Source organism: Coptis chinensis, chromosome 3 (assembly GCF_015680905.1).
Source record: "Coptis chinensis isolate HL-2020 chromosome 3, ASM1568090v1, whole genome shotgun sequence".
Taxonomy (NCBI): domain Eukaryota; kingdom Viridiplantae; phylum Streptophyta; class Magnoliopsida; order Ranunculales; family Ranunculaceae; genus Coptis; species Coptis chinensis.
This window is the reverse complement of record NC_141458.1, coordinates 70,500,205-70,518,327: the sequence shown is the minus strand read 5'-3', so window position 1 is coordinate 70,518,327 and position 18,123 is coordinate 70,500,205. Positions and strand designations below refer to the sequence as shown.

The 18,123-nt window shown below is 34.9% G+C and overlaps 1 protein-coding gene across 1 annotated transcript; it reads left to right on the top strand.

Annotated features, from left to right (window-relative positions):
• The first annotated feature begins 6,009 nt into the window (after positions 1-6,009).
• Positions 6,010-8,562, top strand: LOC147510611 (large ribosomal subunit protein eL20-like). The gene is made up of 4 exons (XM_086599328.1): positions 6,010-6,164; positions 6,265-6,328; positions 7,509-7,565; positions 8,416-8,562. Exons 1-3 carry the CDS (start codon positions 6,025-6,027, stop codon positions 7,542-7,544), a joined length of 240 nt encoding a protein of 79 aa, XP_086455454.1. The 5' UTR covers positions 6,010-6,024; the 3' UTR covers positions 7,545-7,565; positions 8,416-8,562.
• The last annotated feature ends 9,561 nt before the right edge of the window (positions 8,563-18,123 follow it).

Here is an 18,123-nt window from a genome sequence, read left to right as displayed (position 1 = left end):
ATTGAGAGAAGATATCGCGGCCCGTGATCTTAGGTTTTCCGGTCTTATTATATGAGTTCGCGGCGTACATGATTAGCCAAAAATTTCCTATGCTTTGGTAGGGGGGAATGTTGAACTGATTACACACCTCGACATCAAGTAGGGTGAGTGGAAGCCGTAGACCGGCGACAATTTGGCCTACAGTGACGACGAGACACCCCGGGCGTCGGGAAACCAGGTGGGGGTAATGGGTGATGGATGACACGTGTTCTAGAGCTATGTTGGCCGGAATTCCATAAGCAACCCTAATTGCACTTAAATTAGGTCTACGGCAATGTAAAGGAGGCAGCGGTAAGGAAACTTGATGACCAGAGGTAGAGGGGACCGTAACAGGGGTTATAGGGGGTGGAGATGCTACCCCATCGGATCGGGAAGAGGAAAAGCCACCAGAATCGGATCCTGACATGGGGAAAAGGGGGGAACAGTCGCGAGAATTTGAACCGACTCAAATACACAGTGCCAGCAAAAGAGAGAAGGGCATAGAGAACGTACCTACGAAAGGGAGGAAAGGAGTGACGAGCCCGTAGAGAGTGCTGGGAGGGAAGGAAATGTACCGGAGAAAGAGAGAATACGCACGCGAGCCGAAGACTAATCGGAGATGGGAGAGGTGGCAGAGCAACAAGATAACAAAGGAATATGGTGAAAGCGGAAATGAGAAAGGGAGGAGAATGGGAGAGTTTAAATAGGGGAGGGGCAAAAGGGTAATTCCAAAGGGTTGGGAAAATCAATGAGTAGAGCAAGTGAGCCAGTCGAAGGGTGACGCATGGAAGCTTGAGGTACGAGAAGCTGCAAAAAATGCGCGTGATGATTGCCATCACATCACACACAAACCAATGAAGGAAATAGTGATGGCACAGAGAACGAAGCGGTTAGAGTTCTCGACCCCGGGTCCATCAACAGGACCACAGAGTCGAGAAGGGGCATTTGTAGTGGCCTAATAAAGAGAAGTAGACTAAGTTAATGGGACACAGAAAGGCGTGTAATATAAGAAGGGAATTCGGGGAGCATCGGATCGTGATTGCGAAACCCTAGACTGTAGACGTGGCATTGGCACGGCGAGATGGAGAACTGCGAGATAAGGAGACAGATGGACGATCTAGATGCAAGGTGGTAAGTGTATACAAAGAAGAGGATAGAGAGAAAAAAAAAAAGGAGGCCGCACAGTGAGAAAGAGGGGAAGAGAGAAAGAAGAAGAACAAAAAGGAGGAGACTAGGTTTAGGTAGAGTTTCTAGCTCTTCGGTGCGTATTTGTAGATTTGAGGTTCATACAATAATAAAAGAATTATGATAAAAACTACTTAAAATGCAAAAATATATTTGTCGAGACATTTATTCCCCTTACATATAATACAAACATGTTTTAGGGTTATTAGTTCAATGCATTTGCATCAAGTTTCTAATTTTCCATTAATTATTCTTTGAGGTTAGTTCAATGTAGTACGTTGCATCCAGTTTCCAATTTCTCATTAATTATTCTTTGAGGTTAGTTCAATGCAGTTGTATTAAGTTTTTGATTTTCCATTAATTATTATTTGAGGTTAGTTCAGTGCAATTGCATTCACTTTATGATTTCCCATTAGTTAGTTATTCATTAAGATTAATTCAGTATAGTTGCATCTAGTTTTTGATGTTTTGTTAATTAGTCTTTGAGATTAGTTCATTGCATTTGTATTCAGGTTCCAATCTTACGATAATTACTCTTTGACGTTAGTTCAATATATCTGTATCCAATTTCTGACTTTCCGTTAATTATTTTTCAAGGTTAGTTCGACAGTTTACAATTTCTAGTTATTTATGCTTTGAGGTCAGTGCGATGCAGTTACATCCGGCTTCCGATTTCTAGTTAATTATTCTTTGAGATTATTTCAATGCATTTGCATCCAATTTTTGATTTCCCATTAGTTAATATCTGATTTTAGTTTAATGCAGTTGCATCTAGTTTCTGATTTTCCGTTAATTATTCTTTGAGGTTAGTTCAATGCAGTTGCATCCAATTTTAGATTTTATGTTAATTATTCTTTGAGGTTAGTTCAATGCATTTTCATCAAGTTTCCGATTTCCCATTAATTATTTTTTGAGGTTAATTCAATGCAGTTACATCAAATTTATAATTTCCCGTTAATTATTCATTTAGGTTAGTTTAGTGCAGTTTCATCCAATTTTTAATGTTTCGTTAATTAGTCTTTGAGATTAGTTCATTTCATTTGCATCCAGTTTCCGATTTTCCGTTAATAACTCGTTAAGGTTAGTTCAATACATCTGCATCTAGTTTCTGATTATTTATGCTTTGAGGTTAGTTCGATGCAATTACATCCTGTTTTTTATTTTCCGTTAACTATTTTTTGAAGTTATTTCAATGCATTTGCATTTAGTTTTCGATTTCCCACCAATTATTCTATGAGGTTAGTTTAATGCAGTTGCATTCGGTTTTTGATTTCTGTTAATTATTTTTTGAGTTAAGTTCAATGCGCACATTTGCATCCAGTTTCCAATTTTCTATTAATTAATTATTATTTGAGGTTTGTTTGATGTATTTGCATACCGTTTCCGATTTCCCATTAAATATTTTTCAAAGATTTGCATCCAATTTCTAATTTCCCGTTAGTTATTCTTTGGCGTTAGTTTAATACAATTGCATCCAGTTTCCGATTTCTAGTTAATTACTTTTTTAGTTTAGTTTATTGCATTTGCATAAAGTTTTCGATTTCCCGTTAATTACTCTTTGAGCTTAGTTATGTATTTGAATCCAGTTTCCAATTTCCTTTTAATTATCCAATGTGGTTTCTACTGATCCATTTGTAGTGTCTTTACAAACATGACATAAAAAATAAATTATGTTTTATTTATTATGTGGAATCATCGAAGATTATCTAGTTCTTGATTTTCCGTTAATTATTCTTTAAATTATGCATGACTCACTATGTTCAATCATCAAAGATTATCTATGAATGGGTGTTGTTATATTAATTATTCTGAAAATTATTTGCAAATATGCAGAACTATTATATATTAATATTATATTGATCACTCATCAAAATTTCTTATAACATGAAAACCTCACTCTCCATTAAAAAAAAAATAACGCATATTTGATAAAACCCTTTAACTTCATTTTGTTGTTTAATAATATAAGTTTGATTGAAGTTTTGTGAGATTGTCTAATAAGGCGAAGTTCATATATATTGAAGCTACTTGAATAGCAAGAAGTTCCTAATCATACGGAAAGAGATAAGATAAACACCATTTTAAATGCAAAACTATACTCAACGAAACATTCCCACAACATATAACCCAACTATGTTTTGAGGTTAGTTCAATGCATTTGTATCTAGTTTTTGATATTCTATTATTTATATTTTGAGGTTAGTTTAATGTAGTTGCATCCGATTTCCGTTCCCGTTATTTATGTTCAATGCAGTTACATCCAATTTCTAATTTCTCGTTAATTATTAGTTGCAGTTAATTCAATACATTTGCATCCAATTTCCAATTTTCTATTAATTATTCTTTGAGGTCAGTTCAATGTATTTACATCTAGTTTCTGATTTCCTGTTAATTATTCTGTGAGATTAGTTTAATGCATTTGCATCCAGTTTTCGATTTTTCGTTTATTATTTAATAAAGTTGCATTTACATCTAGTTTCGATTTCCCGTTAATTATTGTTTGAGGTTAGTTAAATGAATTTGCATCCAGTTTTCAATTTCCCGTTAATTATTTTTTGAGGTTAGTTCAATGCATTTGCATCTAGTTTATTTTTTGAGATTAGTCTAGTGCAGTTGCATCCGGTTTCTGATTTCCCATTAATTATTATTTAAGATTAGTTCCACGCATTTGCATCATGTTTCCAATTTATAAATAATTTTTTTTTATGTTAGTTCAATGCAGTTGCATCTAGTTTCCGCTTTCCCGTTAATTTAATCTTTGAGGGTTAGTTCAATGTATTTGCATCCAGTTTCCGATTTCCCGACAATTATTTTTTGATGTTAATTTGATGTATTTGCATCTAAGTTTTGATTTCCCGTTAATTATTCTTTGAGGTTAGTTTAATGCAAGTTGTATCCATATTCCAATTTTCTATTAATGACTTTTTAAGATTAGTTTAATGCCTGCATTTGCATCCAGTTTCCGATTTTCCGTTAAATATTATTTGAGGTTAGTTCGATACATTTGCATCCAATTTTCAGTTCCCCATTAATTGTTATGTAACATTACTTTCATTTAGTATTATATATATTTTAAAATATTTGTTATTATTGCTTTGCCGTTATTTTTATTTATTTTTCATTTTCTATTATATATTTTGTGATGTTATTTTTTGTATAATTTAATTTTCCACATGTAATTTGTTTTGGTTTGGTATATAATATATTTTAGCCCAATGTCCACTTTAACTAAATCTCATTATTCCACCGAATATATATTGGAAATTACATTATAGTGTTAAAACATTATAAATTTAATTGGAATATGTCGTAATTATTGTGGTCAGAATTGTGATTTTTGGAATCTTTAACTATGAATAAATGTCTAAATCTCACAGTGGATGGCGCATCAAATTGAAAGGGTTTTAGGAAAATCGTTTTCGGTGGAAACTATTGTTTTTAGCAATTTAGTTTTTTATCTTTTTTTTTTTTTTCGTTCGTAATTAGCTATATTGTTTAGGAAAAGTTGGAGACTCTATGAAACTCTAGATGTGATTTGTTTTTTCATAATTAGCTGTAGTGTTTAGGAAAAGTTAGAGACTCTGTGAAACTCTAGATGAGATTGTTTTCTTATTTATATCATACTTTTTTATAATTACTAATAGAGTTTAGAAAAAAATGGAGTCTCTACGAGTGCTTCAAAAAATAGATTGGTGATGGTATATCTATAATACTATAAAGTAGGCCCGTGCATACGCACCGGCTCTTTTGAAAACATGTTCAACAATCATGACTATATACATATAGAAATTTTCAAACAAATTGTGATTCCCGTTTTAGTCGCTAATCTATTGTAATTTCATAACAAATTGTTTTAATTAAGTTTTAAAAACCCGTTTTAATTTTCTAACAAATTGTTTTAATTAAGTTTTATAAACCCATTTTTTAACCCCATTTTAATAGTTGACTTAATTTAGAAATATGATTTCCGTTTTAATAGGAGAATGATTTTCGTTTTAATTATACATGCTATATTTTTCCTTTTCAATAGGGAATGAATTCCCATTTTAATTAGAAGTGTTAGAATCTCTTTTTTCTAATAGAGGAGGAATTTCTGTTTTAATAGGAAATTGATTCCCGTTTTAATTAGAAGTGTCTAATATATAGGAAAGGAATTCCTGTTTTAATAGGAGATGATGATGTGGAATTTTAATAGAGCTCGAAAAATACCCTTTGTGGGAGCTTTAATATTAAAATACATATATATATCTAATAATAAAGATAAATATTTATTTCTTATTTTATTTCCTACTTTTTCTTAATTAGCCATGACACGTGGACACTCTAGAAATGCTTGCTCAATTAAAGAGGGTAGAGCTATATATATATATATATATATATATATATATATATATATATATATATATATATATATATGTATATATATATATATATGGGGTAGGATAGAGGCACATTCACTGTAGCCACATTGTGGGCACAGTGAATCCACACCACCAATCTATCTCCAATCCAACGGACTATCTCGACCATCTCAATTCTCAAGTATCAAAACGAAATTAATGAAATTTCGGAACAGTGAATGCACACAACTGATCTTAAACACGAAATTTTCAAAATTGAGACCGATCTGAAGGTTTCTTCATATATCATAATATTTTTGTGTTTTATTGTCTAATATATCTCTGTTTGGGAGTTTCTTTTATGTGATTCAAGGTTTTTGTTGTATCTAAACTCTCGTATGGAAATGGTTACCTTCAGGGTAAGTTTTTTTTTTTTTCTCTTTCATTCTATCATGTAATGTTATTTTCTTCATTTTGAGAAATGGGTGTTTCATGGTGTTGTGCAGTTTCATCGATGTCGGTGGTGGGGAGAGCTCTTCCAACTGAATCAGAGGAGCACCCTAAGATTTTCAGGATGAAGCTTTGGGCTACTAATGAAGTTCGTGCCAAATCCAAGTTCTGGTAACCAATCTAACTATGATCATCATCATCATCATTTTTTTTTTTTTTTTTTTTTGATGATCTGATATGTTTTGTTGTTTTGGTTTGGTTGGTTTTATAGGTATTTCTTGAGGAAGCTGAAGAAGGTTAAGAAGAGCAATGGACAAGTGCTTGCTATCAATGAGGTATTTCATTTTTTTCATTGTTAGGCTTGTAAAGGAATGTTGTGTTGTGTTTCCCCTCTATATAATGATGATTGTTATGTGCTTTGTGAGGACATATGATTGTTATGAATTTGCTAGTTTGCGTGTAATAAGTGAGAATCTCTATCAAACCTATGTGATATGTCCTTGATGTCACTGTAAATGTTGATAATCTAGCTTCATAGGCTGCTTATATAATCATTATTATGAACATTATAAGTGGCATTATTCTACACAAGTTACATGCTATTAGGGTTATGTGCGGGTTTAGCAGTCACATGCTTGTTTGGTTGTATCAGTATTTGTATCAGTATAGCTTGTTTGTAGGCCATGGAAAATTCATATATGTAGTGAGACAATTTAGCGTTTAACTTAACTAAGTGATAACGTTTTGTAACTGATTGGTTGGTTAATGGCTCATTAATGATTTTTTTAACATGAAACCCAATCTGAAGGGGAATTTGATTTTTCTGCCAGTGAGTGTGTGTGGCGAACTCATTGATATAACTTTGCTTCTCAAGATAAAAACTGTCGGATGACTCTATGACCACTTAACATTTCTTGAAAGGCGATTGTCTTGATCACCTAGGCTTTAGTCTTTGATTAAGTATCACATTATTAATCTAAACTCTATCGATCAGATCTTAAATGAGAATAGTTATACACTTACTAATCTTTTTAACAGATCCTGTCAGAAAAAAAAAAAACCCCTTTTTTTTTCTTGGTTCTTATACAACCATCCTGAAGACTTGCAGTGCAGTCTAAGTGATGTTGTTTCATATCTATTGCCTTGAATATTTTATATACCGCGAAAAGAAGTTATTTGAACTAGAATTGATGTGAATATCTGAATTATTCATAAAAAAGAGTTGTATGGACTAGTTATCTGGTTCTCCATTGTTGAAGTAGCAACTCTATCTGTCATCTTGCTATGCTGATGGGTGTTTGGGGTTTACTTCATCAATGCTTCTTTTCTGATTTTGATTATGTGGGGACGGTGGGGCTGTATCATATTTTCTGATGTTGGGGTTGTTTTTATCTACTTCAAATGTTTTTGTTTCTCAACATCTATGGCTTATGTTGTTATGCTTTTGGGTAGTTATTATATTTGTTTCTTGTGTAAGATTTGAACTCTATAAATCTCCTTCCTTACTATATGCAGATGTCATTGAGCCTGTCTCCACACCTAGGAGCATAGGCGAGTTTTTTGGCATGTTGGGTGAGCTCGCCGATCAACCACGGGGAAAGAACTGGAGCAGAAAGGATGAGGATGAGCAGAAACACTGAAACCTAGATTCTAAATTTTCCAGTACCTCACCTTTCTCTCATTAATGATTGTGGATTCAGACATCCAGTGTGAAAGAAAGAACATTCGAACTTGAAAAACAAATACTACACGAAAGATATTTTTTTCGGTCATCAATTTAAATAAGTGATAAGAGACACTGATCCTCAGGAAGAAAAGGAACTTAGTAGCTGGGGCATGGTTAAAGATTGGGAAAAACAAAAGCAAAAGTTTAACAACTAACTTTGAACAAAGGACTACCACATATGCATGCAAACAAAAACACACGGGGATTAACGAACCTGAACAAAGGACTACCACATCTATAAGTATAACTAACCTGAATAAAGAGCAGGATGAACAAGAAAAGATGCACAGAGCATGGCGTTGTAAACTAATTTGTATGCAGATAAACCTAAAAGACATTAATTTCACGAAGAAGCCAAAACAATATCTACCAACTTCATGGATCCTCTCATAATGGGGCTTCCCTTAAAAACACTAAGACGCAAGACTTCAAAAAAGATCTATGAAAACACAACAAATCACTAAGGACCTAAGTGGTAGTTTGTTCTAATAACAAAGAATAAGTTTGATTGGTAGTTTGTTCTAATAGTTCTGTCGAGAAAATAAAAGCTAAATAAAAGGCATCCACAGTTCCTACAACTTAAATAGTTTTCTTTGTCATAAACATAAAGATAAACAAGTTTCTACAAGCTGTTAGAGAACAAGTTTTGGTCCGAAACATTGGTCCGAAACATAAACAGTTCCTACAAGCTGTCAGAGTTCCTACAAGCTGTCCTTTGATAATCTGTCAGAGTTCCTACAAGCTGTCAGAGTTCCTACAAACTTAGTGGAGTAATTGTTTCCACTACCGATATCGGCTTCTCCTTTGATAATCAGAAGGTCCACCTCAACAGTAACTTTGACATGTTCCTTGCCTAGTCCTGGCATATCAATCTTTAACTGCATTGCTTCATCCTCATCCTTTCTGCTCCAGTTCTTTCCCCATGGTTGATCGGCGAGCTCACCCAACATGCCAAAAAACTCGCCTATGCTCCTAGGTGTGGAGACAGGCTCAATGACATCTGCATATAGTAAGGAAGGAGATTTATAGAGTTCAAATCTTACACAAGAAACAAATATAATAACTACCCAGAAGCATAACAACATAAGCCATAGATGTTGAGAAACAAAAACATTTGAAGTAGATAAAAACAACCCCAACATCAGAAAATATGATACAGCCCCACCGTCCCCACATAATCAAAATCAGAAAAGAAGCATTGATGAAGTAAACCCCAAACACCCATCGGCATAGCAAGATAGCAAGATGATATAGTTGCTACTTCAACAATGGAGAACAGATAACTAGTCCATACAACTCTTTTTATGAATAATTCAGGATATTCACATCAATTCTAGTTCAAATAGCTTCTTTTAAGCGGTATATAAAATATTCAAGGCAATAGATATGAAACAACATCACTTTAGACTGCGACCGCAAGTCTTCGGGATGGTTGTATAAGAACCAAGAAAAAAAGGGGTTTTTTTTTTTTTTTCCGACGGGATCTGTTAAAAAGATTAGTAAGTGTATAACTATTCTCATTTAAGATCGATCGATAGAGTTTAGATTAATAATGTGATACTGAATCAGCACTAAAGCCTAGGTGATCAAGACAATCGACTTTCAAGAAATGTTAAGTGGTCATAGAGTCATCCGACAGGTTTTATGAGAAGCAAAGTTATATCAATGAGTTAAGCCACACACACTCTTTGGCGAGAAAAATCAAATTCCCCTCGATTGGGTTTCATGTTAAAAAAATCATTAATGAGCCATTAACCAACCAATCGGGTTACAAAAGCGTTATCACTTAGTTAAGTTAAACGCTAAATTGTCTCACTACATATATGAATTTTCCATGGCCTACAAACAAGCTATCCGATACAAATACTAATACAACCAAACAAGCATGTGGATCGCTAAACCCAAGCACATGACCCTAATAGCATGTAACTTGTGTAGAATAATGCCACTTATAATGTTCATAATAATGATTATATAAGCAGCCTATGAAGCTAGATTATCAACATTTACAGTGACATCAAGGACATATCACATAGGTTTGATAGAGATTCTCACTTATTACACGCAAACTAGCAAATTCATAACAATCATATGTCCTCACAAAGCACATAACAATCATCATTATATAGAGGGGGGGGGGGGGGGGGAGGAAACACAACACAACATTCCTTTACAAGCCTAACAATGAAAAAAATGAAATACCTCATTGATAGCAAGCACTTGTCCATTGCTCTTCTTAACCTTTTTCAGCTTCCTCAAGAAATACCTATAAAACCAACCAAACCAAAACAACAAAACATATCAGATCATCAAAAAAAAATCAAAAAAAAAAATGATGATGATGATGATCATAGTTAGATTGGTTACCAAAACTTGGATTTGGCACGAACTTCATTAGTAGCCCAAAGCTTCATCCACGAAAATCTTAGGGTGCTCCTCGATTTAGTTGGAAGAGCTCTCCCCACCACCGACATTGATGAAACCGCACAACACCATGAAACACCCATTTCTCAAAATGAAGAAAATAACATTACATGATAGAATGAAAGAGAAAAAAAAAAACTTACCCTGAAGGTAACCATTTCCATACGAGAGTTTAGATACAACAAAACCTTGAATCACATAAAAGAAACTCCCAAAATAGAGATATATTAGACAATAAAACACAAAAATATTATGATATATGAAGAAACCTTCAGATCGGTCTCAATTTTGAAAATTTCGTGTTTAAGATCAGTTGTGTGCATTCACTGTTCCGAAATTTCATTAATTTCGTTTTGATACTTGAGAATTGAGATGGTCGAGATAGTCTCATTGGATTGGAGATAGATTGGTGGTGTGGATTCCTTTGTGATTCAATGTGGCTCTGGTGAATATGCCTCTATCCTACCCCCTATATATATATATATATATATATATATATATATATATATATATATATATATATATATAAAGATATATTTAAAGTTCTATACTCTACTTATTTAATTAAATACACTTCCATAATCATGCATCAACTAGTCTATTTTATCACCACCATCGTATTCTGAACGCTCTTCTGTTACATTAGAATCGCCCTCATCATGCTAACACAATGCTTGGAACAGGTAAAGAATCATGATTCACGACAGATGGATCTGGTGAATTGATCATCGATGAGATTATTATCCTCGAACCAGGGAAAATCTTGTCTTTGATTTCTTAGTGTCATGAGTTAAACAATTTCACTTGCTACACGATTGACCTTACGAACCGAATTTGAGTTTCTAATAAAACAACGAGAATGAAAAGTTCAGAATTTTGAGAGGGTAAATCATTATAACCATTGGTATAACCACACAATGATTTCCTTTCACCACTTGTCTAGGATAGGGTAAGTCATTATAACCATTGGTATAACCACACAATGATTTCCTTTCACCACTTGTCTAGGATAATGTATGTATATCATCAAACAAAGTGTGTTTTCATGTAGCCGATGCTAATGTGTGGAATCAGTATCGACCAATTGTATATTACTATATTTAAACCCAATAAACCTAAAATTGGGATTCAAATGATACAAGGGTAAAATGTCGTTTTAGACATAAGAATCATATTTTCGAAGACGGACTTATCAGGCAATCCAGTACTAGTATTGGGTGTATGACATGACATTCTAAATTTATTTCTCACTAAGGTAGTAAGGCCAATTCTGGTGGTGGAGTTTCCAAGAAATCAGGATTTGTATATATATAGTAAGAGCATTCCCAATGCAAGCAGCTTTGATCAGCAACTTATTGCCTCTACATAGATGCCACATAGGACTATTTCCCTCATAGCTATCTTACTGGTGAAAAGCTATCAGGGATTGTCCAATGCAGATGTGACTTTAAACTTCGGACAAAATGTTTCATTCCGTCTAAATGTAAAAAACGAAAAAATATCGAAAAAACGGCTGGGCAGGATGAAACATCCTGTCCGAACTAAAAAAAAGTCGAAAAAACATGCGGGACGGAATAAAACATTTTGTCCTGAAAAAAAAAAATTAAAATAACACACGAGACGGAATAAAAGGTTATGTCCGAAGCTCACAACTTGGTTACTTAGTGAAAAGTTACCCTCATTGTCACCCTTGCATTGGGCTATTGTTTTTGAGACCTGTATTGGGCACCACATGAATTCGATTGGGCAGCCTCTAGCCCAAGCCCAACAACAAAGTCCAAAGCAAGCCCAATACACCCCTTACCTAAATCGCGCATAACCGGGAACAACCTTTTCAACCGGTATCATCTCTCTCGCGCACTCACCAAAAAAACCAAAAACAAAAAACTGTACCTTTTCTCACCATTTTAATTCGAGTTTGGGCAACCACCATTGTTGTTAAGAAAGTAACCATTGTTAAAAACACTCGTCTGCTCTCATCTAATTTGAGTTTGGGCAACACTCATTTTCTCTCTTGGGCAACACTTGTCTACTACAGGTTTGTTTTCTATCAATTCTATTCGTTTTAATTCATTTAATTCAATTTCATTTAGAATGCGAAAACCCGAGATTGCATTGAATGTTGAAATCAGTAAGGAATATTGTTGAGTGTTTGTAGTGATTGTAGTGTTTGAGTGTTTGTGTTATTCAACTATCCGTCTTAGAGTGTTTGTATTTTGTAGCACTTGTAATGTCGAAAGAATTGTAATTTAGCTCGAAATCTATAAAGCATTGTAATTTAGCTGGAAATATAGAAAATATATATGGAAGCTTAATTTGAGTAGTAATGCAATGTCTGGTTTAATACCAGAGTTTGTTGGTTAGTTTTAGTTCAATCCAATTATCTATTGGAAATTGTTTGAATTTAATGGTGTTTGAATTTTCTTTTAATAATCTTAGTGGAAGTTTGTTTCGTTGTAGCAATAGGTTCGATTCCATTACCAATTATGACATTTGTTCGATTAGTTTTGTTGGTTAGTTTTAGTTAGATTCCATTACCAATTATGGCATTTGTTTTGTTGCGAAGTAATCCTTGTTGGAATTTTTGGAAGTTTTGGAAGTTTGGAGGTTTTAGAACTGTAATAGTAGCTAATACTTGTTTTATTTTTCTTTGTAGCAATGGGTCTTCGATCAAAGAATGTCAAGAATGTAGCTAAATCTATATTCAAGGGTGTATAAAAGTTGTTTGGTGGCGGCGGTTCCTCTTCGAGTCGCAGTACGTGACACGCCTGAGCCTGAGAAGAAGAGAGATAGGAGGTCGAAAACAATGGCTTCAATCCATAGAGGTGATAGAAAAGCATATGATGTTGATCCTACTAATGTAGGTGATGTAGAAGGAGAGAAGAAGAGAAAAAGGGGAGCGGGCACCTCGACCTCAGTGCGTATAGGGGACCACAAAGAGGTTGTTCCGAGTAATATAGATACTGAGAGTGATAGTGAAACTGAGAGTGAGGGTGATATTAATATAAATAAAGATTTAGATGATGTAGATAAAGATTTAGATGTAGATATAAATGTAGCAATGGATCGTGGGAAGAGTGTAGTTGAAAATGATGGGGATGATGATGAGGATGACTCAGGTGAGGATGGAGATGATGGGGAAGAGTCTGGTGATGAGGAGGGTGATAAAGAGGATGATAATGATGAGGAGGATGATGATTTGGAAGAATTGATGGAAGTTGAAGTACCTGTCGAAGTCGAAGCACCTCTAGTGGTAGACTATGTGAGAAAATCCAAGGATGATTTTGAGTACACACGAGGTGTATATGGTGGTGGCCCTACTGAGTCAGAGCTTCTGTATGACTATCCGGTACATGTGGCTCGTGATGTTTAGGAAAATAAGGTATTATCATAGACTTAGTATCTTGATTTTCCTTTGTCTTTACAAAACCTTTTGCTTCTCCTCATTGAGTCTTTGTTGTTTTAGCCGGAGCACGGAGTGTTGAAGTGTGTTCCGCATCTATCCCAAGTTAAGCCAATAAGATCTCTAGAATGAGTTCAAAAGATGTCCCAGATTTGAAAATGAGCTTAAGAGGACCGGGTTTTATGATATGGTATTTGGGTGTTACAAACATTAAGATCCGGTATTGGTCTCTGCGTTTGTGGAGAGGTGGCATCCAGAGGCCAACACCTTCAATATGACATTTGGGGAGATGACTGTGCCTTTGGATGATGTCTCCCAAATACTAGGCGTCACGATTAGAGGCAGAGTAGTGCGAGGGAACACGGAGTTAACCTGTGAACAATCAGAGAGTCTCCTACACCATGCTCTGGGTGTCTTGCTGCCTGTGATTAAAGCGGAGATGGACGTGAGCCGGTTCATTTCAAAGGTAAGGCTAGAATTCTTGAGGAGCTAGTTTGCTGGGAAGCTCCGTGATAAGGATAAAGATGGGAATGTAAAGGGGAAGGTGTCGACTTTAGTGGAGGTATAGCGGGCTGTAAGAGCTTATCTACTATTTTTCTTTGGATGTACCATCTTCACTGACAAGTCTGGGACTGGAGTGCCTGTTTATTATTTGAGGCTGTCGCTGAAATTCAGTGAGATCGGCGAGTATGCGTGGGGTGCAACAATTTTGGTCTTTTTGTATAGAGGACTTGGGACTGCCACGTGTGCGAAGGTGAAAGGTGTTTCGGGCTTCCTGACTCTTCTATAGGTAAAACTTAAATATTTTGCAGATTCTTTTTAATGTTAATTATATTATTCTATTAGTATATTAACTGTGTGTGTATATATCTAGGCGTGGATCTATGAGTACTTCTCGTTATTTAGGCCAATCCCAAACTTGGAGTATAAGTTGGCTAGGTCGCGTGTTCTTAGACACACAGTTAGCGTTGTGCACTATGAGAACCCATGTCATGCATTGCAGTATTATCGAGCGATAATTGATGATATGACGGTGTTCAATGTAAGTATTTCAATTTGTTTCATTTTTTTTTTAGTAATTGATTATTTGAGTATGTGATTAATGACACATTTTATTTTGTTTAAGGTTGATTGGCATCCATACGATAATGTCAAAGCTATACGCCCAGTCGATGACATTGCCTTTTTGAGGGAGTGATCTGCTTTTTTGACGCTATGGAGATTTACGCCGTTGCAAGGGTCATGTGCAGTTTATATCTGCAGCTCCTCCAACACCAAATTGGACGACCAGGACTGTAGCCGAACGGAGGTATGAAGTGAAATGGACATTGACAACTGTTGGGCCTGTATATTGGGAGTCCTGGAAGAATCATGTGATCCAACCCAATAGTCGAGGACCCATTTGTACTTATCCATGGGAGTGTCATCCAAACTACATGGAGTGGTATGTGAGGCATTCTCACATTCGATTGGTAAATCCCGAGCTGTCACACCCCAAATTTCCAGAAAATAAAAAATAGGGAATTATTCAAGATGTAATTATCTCAATCATTACCTTATTCAATAATCTAAAAACCCAGGATGAAACGAAACCCTAATAACCCATTATCAAACATGACACTAAAAAATCTTAGATCAAGCTAGATCAAAAGAACAACTCTTCATTTACGAATTCAAGAATTTCTAACCAACTCTATTATGTCTGTTTCAAATCAAGACTTTATACTTCATAAAACTTATAATAGTAAGACTCCAAGAGCCATTCCAAATCAAGTGTCTTCATCCACTGCATTCTACCATATATGTTTCCAAGAACACACTTACGTTGCAAAAGAAAGCAAACATGGGTCAGCAAATTGAATTTGCTGGTATGAGTAAGACTAAAATAACATATACAGTACTACATTCAATCTTTCAAATTAATAAATATAACGTTACCAACCATTTCAACTTGGAAGACATGATAGTTCCGTTTTACAAAACGGCTTATAGTTTCTTCCCAAGTAAGATATCAATTCCATTATCTAGTAAATTAATTTAATTAACATCTTACCTATATCCGCTTACGTGATAGGGTAGGATAACGTCCCTGCATAAGATGTTAATAAGTCCTACCCTCCTGCAAAACAAAGTTAGGTTTCCCAAACATATACATTTAATTTATACCTCTACTTCACTCTCACAACAACCATGAGAATACACAATCTGACATAATATATATCACCAATATTAACATTCATGTCACATTCCTTCGTAAGAAATTATATGTACCATATAATAATACATAACCAATCATATCCAACAACTCACTCATACATAAAGCCAATATTTTACTTAAACCACTCGTCTGCTTATGAGAACAGGTATATCACAACCAAGGAGTACGTTCATCCCTTGTGAGTAGTATCAACTCACACAAACCACGTATATATTTCTCATAAGAAATCATGTACATCATAATACATAAATATTCATATGCAATAACTCTATCACACGTAAAATCAATATTTTACTTTAATATCACTCGTCTACTTATGAGAACGAGGGAAAACACAACCATGGAGTACATTCATCCCTCGTGAGTATCAACTCACACAAACCACATAACCATTTCCTTGTAAGAAATCATGTATATCATAATACATAAATATTCATATACAATAACTCCATCACATGAAAAATCAATATTTTACTTTGTTTATTAATTATCTCGTTGACTCATTTATTAAAAAACATAGCCCAACCTTTAGTTCATACTCCACGATTTGCACTTCACACATTTGCCAAATCACACATATCCGTGTGCCTCACTCACACTGAGTACCACTACAAGACATATGTCCCAAGCGGGGATATCGCCTTCAGGAAACATATTTCCATCTTGTAAACTCGTAACTTGTGAGTCACAGCCATCTCTGGGCATTCCATACACATAATCACAAAGCCTCTTTTGGGCATAACAAAATATTAGGTAATTCATGGCACATTCAATGAATACCTTCGGTCATTCCCACCACATTTAAGGAATACCCATCATAATACTAATAGGTCATTCATGGTACATTCAATGAATACCTTGGGTCATTCCCGCCACATTCAAGGAATACCCATCATAATACTAACAGGTCATTCATGACACATTCAATGAATACCTTGGGTCATTCCCGCCACATTCAAGAAATACCTATCATAATACTAATAGGTTATTCATGGCACATTCAATGAATACCTTAGGTCATTCCCGCCACATTCAAGGAATACCCATCATAACACTAACAGGTCATTCATGGCACATTCAATGAATACCTTAGGTCATTCCCGCCACATTCAAGGAATACCCATCATAACACTAACAGGTCATTCATGACACATTCAATGAATACCTTAGGTCATTCCCGCCATATTCAAGGAATACAGACTTACATTCCCGTACATTCAAGGAATATACAACCAACCCGCAAGGCGAATGCCTTAGTTCCTATCTAAGGCGGCTTTTCACATGACATCATTAGTCATAAACATTTCATTTCATTTCTTTTCATCAAATAGGCATGGAGAGATCTAAAGATGTGGGCGACATATTAAATTTTCACCGGACACTTTTACACCGGATTTTTAACACTCAAGAGTTCTCATTTATTATAATATTTTTATCATAAAATAAACATCGTCTCAAGCAATAGAATTATTACTAAATATTCCCAACATAATAACCAATCAACTCACCTCATTATCAATTATATAAATCATAGATATGAAAATTCTCAATTATGAGTAACACGTTAATTAAATGCCTCATGAATACCTTTTAAACAACCACAATCACATACACAATTAAGTACTAACATTGTTCACATATAGTTATCACAATAACTAATTACTAATATATAATATAGTATAGTGTAGTGGTTGTACTTTTGCTCAAAGCTACTTACGTATCCAAATCTTTCAAGATTGGAATCAAGTCTTCGTAGTTCTTATTAGCCACATTGTCAAAGTCAAAGTCCATCAATGCCAATATATATTATTACATGATACCACATCAAATCTTTATTAAATACTAACAAACATGTTTACACAAGTTTTGACAACATCCTATTAATGGATTTGTCCACAAAGTTCAATATGTTAAAAGTCTGAAAAGTTAACATTCAAAAAGTCAATGGTCAACAGTCAAAGCCAACGGTAAACAGTCAAAGTCGACCATCAACTGTCCTAGTCGCGGTTAACAAATCATTTTCATGGTCAACAGACTCATGATCATAGCCATGGTTCATAGTTAAGGTCATGGCTCATGGTCATAGACTCATAGCCATAGTTCATGGTTAAGGTCATGGTTCATGGACCAGACCCAACTAACCAAAACCAATTAGACTAAAACCCAAAAGATAACTAAAGACTAAAGCCCAAAAGTCTAAAACAAAAACCCCCGACCCATGACAACTAAAATAGATCCACATAAAAACACTTAATATGATAAAGGCCCTGCCCACACAAAGTTAATAACCGGCCCTTATAACTAGACCAAGCCTAACTAGAACAGATTCGGCCCAAAAACAAACTCTAACCAAAGCCCA

What these genes read in the sequence shown, in the direction of transcription:
- LOC147510611 (XM_086599328.1), top strand. Translation starts at nt 6,025, where the DNA reads ATGGGTGTTTCATGGTGTTGTGCAGTTTCATCGATGTCGGTGGTGGGG. An exon ending in CGTGCCAAATCCAAGTTCTG is followed by an intron (nt 6,165 to 6,264) that starts GTAACCAATCTA and finishes TTGGTTTTATAG; the next exon opens with GTATTTCTTGAGGAAGCTGA. An exon ending in AAGTGCTTGCTATCAATGAG is followed by an intron (nt 6,329 to 7,508) that starts GTATTTCATTTT and finishes TACTATATGCAG; the next exon opens with ATGTCATTGAGCCTGTCTCC.